We start from the raw sequence: 6,000 nt of genomic DNA, 5'->3' as shown, positions 1-6,000 counted from the left end.
AAATGCTTTTCAGGTGCATTATGGGAGGTGTAGGCTCCTGTGTTTTTGAAGCGTGACGGATACTACTGCAGTGAATAAAATAAAGACATCCTAGTCTCTGCTGCATCAATATCACGTTTCCTGAATCAAGTCCCTAAGCTTTATGGATTTGCAGTACCAATTTTTCCAAATCTAAATAAAGTCATAACACACACTGATCAAATCAATGCACAGATTTAATTTCACTAATTGTCATTCCTCTCTCTCTGCTGCAGGGAGAGCGTCAGGACTCAGACCTCCACGAGGAAAGAAACGCCCAGGTGCAGCTGGAAAAGGCCAAGGTACTTCCTATCAGTTGCATCATGGGAACCCACCTCCGTACTCAAAGACTTACTATTTAGAGCGGCAGCTTTCAAGGACATTGTTAAATCACAGACAGGAAACACATTCTTCAGGACATAATATTAGCGGAACAATATTATTCTATGAAAATGAGTCATTGCAGTGTTCATCCTCATCCTTTATTTACTGGATGCCTGGGTGGGAATGCTAATAAGGTATATTGATTATTGCTGATTCAGTTCAAAGGAACACTTTTGAGCCAAATGCTCTCTAGCATTTTAGCAACATCATTTATTTCCAGAGTCTAATACAGTTACATTTATGAAAATTAACATGTGATAAATGCTTTTTCATTTCGCAACTATGATGATAAACGAGGACAATAATCTGTAATCCTGTGTGCAAGGGAGGTGACGGTAGCACTACATCTAATGGACTGCTCTGTGTTCTAGCACAGATGTATTTGGATTATCTCACATATTTTTAAGTTTTTAAAGTTGCCTTTTTTATGTAACATTATGATAATATTTAGGATTCCTTAATTTGGTACGGTTAAGTGTGATGCAAGGATTTGAGAACTGTTAATCTGTGCAGTAGAAATGTTTTCCTTCTTCTTTCTCATCGCATTATTCATCTTGAAAATACTTTATTTAGAAAACCCCTTAGGGGGGCATGGCCTGCAGGTTAGGAACCGGAACAGTATGAAGTGGCAGTAATAGTGATGTTTCAAACATTTATTTTTGATTCACCTGTAAAATTAAAATTAAAATAAAATGTTGCTTGCTGGCATAAGAAAATGTTTATAGTCCCGTGCACTGGCTAAAGCTGTTGTTTCGATTCACCAATGGGTTATTTTCCACTTTCTTTTCTGTGTAGGTAATGAAAATTAAGGTAATTCCCCAAATAAATTAAAATATCCGATCCTATATCAAACTCTTCCTATATCAAACTCTTCACCTGCTAATACACGTCCCATTGAATTAAATCCTCCCCACATATTAAATGCACTCCAACTGGTGAGAGCAATCAGGCTGCTGCCTGCAAGGGAAACTACACCCTCTCCACACACAGGGGAACAAACAGGAACACAGTTTGGACCGTGACAGTACCCCCCCCCTCAACGGGAGCCTCCAGGCGAACCGCCAGGCTTATCTGGGTGGTCTCTGTGAAAGTCCCGAATGAGAGAGGGACCTAGAATGAGCTTGCGGGACACCCAGCTCCTCTCCTCAGGACCATAACCCTCCCAATCGACCAGATACTGGTACTGGTACTGGTACCCACGGCGACGAATGTCCAACAGCCGTCGGACCGTGTAGGCCGGGTGGTCATCAATAACAAGGGTGGGTGGAGGGGAGATGGCTGGAGGGCCCAAAGGGCTGGACAACACTGGTTTCAACTGGGACACATGAAAGGTTGGGTGAATTCTCATGGAGGGAGGCAGCTTGAGTCTAACAGCAGATGGATTGATTATGCGCTCGATCACATAGGGGCCAATGAAGCGTGGTTTCAACTTCTTAGACTCAGCTTGTACAGAAATATTTTTTGAAGAAAGCCAAACTTTCTGACCTGGTTGGAACTGGGGAGCTGCTGTCCGGTGGCGGTTTGCAATATGTCGATTGCGTTCATCAGAGCGGAGAAGGGCAGAGCGGGAATCCTTCCAAATCCTCCGACAACGACGGAGATGGGCTTGGACAGACGGAACTGCGATCTCGTCCTCTTGGGCTGGGAACAAAGGGGGTTGATATCCAAGAGAACATTCAAATGGGGACATACCGGTGGCAGCACTAGACAGTGAGTTATGAGCGTATTCAATCCAGGGCAGATGTAAGCTCCAGGAGGTGGGATTCCGGAAGGTGACACAGCGAAGTGCAGCTCCAAGGTCCTGATTGGCTCTTTCGGCCTGCCCGTTAGTCTGAGGATGATAGCCTGAGGAGTGTAACAGATGCTCCAAGTGCTCGACAGAATGCTTTCCATACCTGAGATATGAACTGTGGCCCTCGGTCGGAAACAATGTCTGTTGGAATGCCATGAAGCCGGACCACATGATTGACTAAGAGGTCAGCAGTTCCAGAGGCTGTGGGGAGTTTAGGAAGAGGCACAAAATGAACCGCTTTGGAAAAGCGATCAACAATAGTGAGAATGGTCGAGTTACCCTGTGAAACCGGGAGGCCGGGAACAAAATCTAGGCCGATGTGACTCCAGGGACGACTAGGGACTGGGAGAGGCTGTAGTAGACCGATATGAGCCTGGTGTGAAGACTTGCTACGGGCGCAAACAGTGCAGGCCAGCACAAAGGCTCGAGAGTCCGCTTCCATAGAAGGCCACCAGAAGTGTAGTCTCAGGAGGGATAGGGTCCGACACACACCCGGGTGGCAGTCAAAGCGGGAAGCATGGTTCCATAGGAGAACCTGTGAGCGGACAGAGTCAGGTACAAACAAACAGTTATCTGGCCCATCTCCTGGATCTGGGTGGTCTCTCTGTGCCTTCCTCACTGAGTTCTCAATCTCCCATGTTACAGCGCCCACCACTCTGGTAGCGGGGATTATGGTGTCAGGAGCTATGGGATCCTGATCCATTGCAAACTGCCGGGACAATGCGTCAGGTTTAAGGTTTTTAGAACCAGGTCGGTAGGTAAGGGTGAAGTTGAACCTCCCAAAAAACAATGCCCAGCGTGCCTGACGGGAGTTTAGTCGTTTGGCAGTTTGTATGTAGACCAGGTTCCTGTGGTCTGTCCACACAATGAATGGATGTTCAGAGCCTTCCAGCCAGTGCCTCCATTCTTCCAGCGCAAGCAGCTCCCTGTTGCCAACATCATAGTTGCGCTCAGGGGTTGTCAGTCGTCGGAAAAAAAAGCACAAGGGTGAAGCTTTTGGTCGGAGACTGAGCGTTGTGATAGAACAGCCCCCACCCCGGTGTTGGATGCATCAACCTCAACAATGAACTGAAGAGATGGGTCAGGGTTCGTAAGAATAGGGGCCGAGGTGAAACGTCTCTTCAGCTCAGAGAAGGCAGCCTCAGCCTGAGTAGTCCACGAGAAGGGGATTGCTGGGGAGGTGAGTTGGTTGAGAGGACCGGCAACACGACTGTAGTCTCTGATGAACTGGCGATAGAAATTTGCAAAGCCCAAAAAACGATGGAGCTGCTTCCTGGTGGAAGGTTTGGGCCATTGAGCCACTGCTTTTACCTTCTCTGGGTCTGTTCTCAGCTGACCTTGCTCAATGATGTAGCCTAGGAAATCCACGTGAAATTTGCATTTCTCTACTTTGACAAACAACTTGTTCTCGGGGAGCCTTTGTAGAACCTGCTGCACATGTTGGGTGTGTTCCTCCATGGTCTGTGAGAATATCAGGATATCATCAAGATACACAAATACTGAACGGTTCAGGAAGTCACGGAGGACATCGTTCACAAGAGCCTGGAAGACAGCTGGGGCATTGGTGAGTCCAAAGGGCATCACTAGATACTCGAAATGGCCTAGTGGGGTGTTGAACGCCGTCTTCCACTCGTCTCCTTGACGTATGCGGACCAGGTGGTAAGCATTCCTGAGGTCGAGTTTCGAGAAAATGGTGGCCTTCTGTAGGGGTTCGAAGGCTGAATTGATGAGGGGCAGTGGATACTTGTTCTTGATGGTGATGTTGTTAAGGCCTCGGTAGTCAATGCGGGGGCATAGGGAGCAGTCCTTCTTGGATACAAAGAAGAAGCCTGCTCCGACGGGGGAAGAAGAGGGTCTTATGATGCCAGCAGCCAGTGAGTCTTTGATGTATGTCTCCATGGCCTCACGCTCAGTTCGGGACAAGTTAAACAGGCGACTGGATGGGAGAGATGCCCCAGGAAGAAGATCTATTGTGCAGTCGTAAGGGCGATGAGGGGGCAGAGAAAGAGCTCGCTGTTTGCTGAAAACCTCTCAGGCTATGATAAACCGGAGGGACAGCGGACAAGTTGAGTGGCTCCTGCTGCACTGGGGGAATACCGACCTCTGCTGGGGGAATTGCAGACCGCAGGCATGAAGAGTGACAAAAGGAACTCCAACTCCTTACTTGATTCTCCGACCAGTCCATGTGGGGGTTGTGCAGTTTTAACCATGGCTGGCCCAGAACTAGGGGTGTGTGAGGGGAGGACATGACGTGGAACTGAATCATTTCATGGTGATTACCAGACAGGACGAGATGTAGGGGTTCGGTGACATGGGTAACGCGTGCCAGGAGCTTCCCATTCAGACCTCGAGCATTGAGAGGAGCTGTCAGAGGTTGAGTGGAGATGCCGGCTGAGGCAACCAGTTGGAGTCCACTAGGGCAGGCAGAGAGAGAGACTGTTGATTTAACAGCAGTGTGGCTTCAAGTGGCTTGCGGGTCTGGGGGGTTGAGGAAGAAACAGCTTTGCTCACCAGTATCCCCACCTTTACTGGCGAGCACCCTCTTTTGGGCGCTGGGGGCATGTGTCCACGAGATGACCGGAGTGAGCACAGTAGACACAAAGTACTTCTCTTATTCTCCGGAGACGTTCTTGGGAAGTGAGTCGGGCTCTGCCTAGCTGCATCGGTTCCTCTGAAGACAGGAGAGGAGAAAAGACTTCAGATGGAGCAACAGGACTTGGGAAAGTCTCCGACCTGAATCTTGCGAGAGGAGACGAGACAGGGCGAGAGGGGAGTGACCCAGGAGATCGGCTGGCTCTTTCCCTACGGCGCTCCCTAAGGCGGTTATCCAGTCTTATGGCTAGGGAGACCAACTCATCCAAGTTAGTTGATTCGTCCCTCACTGCTAACTCATCTTTAACAGAATCAGTTAGCCCGGTTTGAAAAAACCCTTGAAGCGCTGTGTCATTCCACCCGCCTCTGCAGCTAAGGTCCTAAATTCCACTGAGTATTCGGCTACACTACGTGAGCCCTGTCGCAGTGAGAGGAGGCGTTTAGTAGCATCCCTACCGCTGACGGGGTGGTGGAAAACTTTCTTCATTTCTTCTGTAAACTCTGGATAAGAATAACAAAGGTTGGACTGACTCTCCCATACAGCTGATGCCCAGGCCAGGGCACTACCTGTAAGTAAACCTATCATATAACAAATCTTAGCTCTGTCATTAGCATACGTAGACGGCTGCTGCTCAAACACAAGAGAACACTGCATTAAGAAAGATGTACATGTCCCTAAGGCACCTGCGTACCGCTCTGGAGTGGGAATGTTTGGCTCACGTGAAGGGAGAGCGGGCTGGGCTGGAAACTGTGCCAACTCTTGTGGGGGAGCTGGATCCTCAGGAGCAGGCGGAGCAAGATGAGTGGAAACCAGGTTGAGGTGATGTCCCATCTGTGCTACGTTGGCGGCTAGTGATGAGAGGTTATCCATAACCTCTCTGAGCATCTGGTCATGCCGGCCCACGAGGATGCCTTGGTTGGAGAGAGCCTCACAAATTGGGTCCGGGCCTGCTGGGTCCATGGTGGCCAGATTGTTCTGTTAGGATTATGTTTTAAACAGGACCCAGGCGCAGGCAAGGACTGAAGATGTTTAAATAGTTTATTGCTTCGGAGACTCAGGCAGGTTTGGTGATATGGAGGTCCGGAGTGGAGGTAGGCAGTGAGAGGCTGGACTGATTACAAGGCAGGCAGGTATGATGCAGGAAGAAGCAGGCAGGTTGGCTGGAAGCTCTGGTGGACGATGGCCGAGGGATTGCACTGGAAACACAAGAGAA

General features: G+C 49.1%; 1 protein-coding gene across 1 annotated transcript in view; it reads left to right on the top strand.

Moving 5' to 3' along the window:
• Nucleotides 1-254: 254 nt before the first annotated feature.
• Nucleotides 255-6,000, top strand: part of LOC117440676 (voltage-dependent L-type calcium channel subunit beta-2-like) — a gene marked incomplete at its 5' end in the record, with an annotated part of 14,670 nt that continues 8,924 nt past the window's right edge. The window contains one exon of the mRNA XM_071202075.1: nt 255-320. Coding sequence (XP_071058176.1) covers nt 255-320 — 66 coding nt within the window. The remainder of the gene's footprint in view (nt 321-6,000) is intronic.

This window comes from Pseudochaenichthys georgianus, unplaced genomic scaffold (assembly GCF_902827115.2).
Source record: "Pseudochaenichthys georgianus unplaced genomic scaffold, fPseGeo1.2 scaffold_1120_arrow_ctg1, whole genome shotgun sequence".
Classification (NCBI taxonomy): Eukaryota; Metazoa; Chordata; class Actinopteri; order Perciformes; family Channichthyidae; genus Pseudochaenichthys; species Pseudochaenichthys georgianus.
This window is presented reverse-complemented; position numbering and strand designations above follow the sequence as displayed.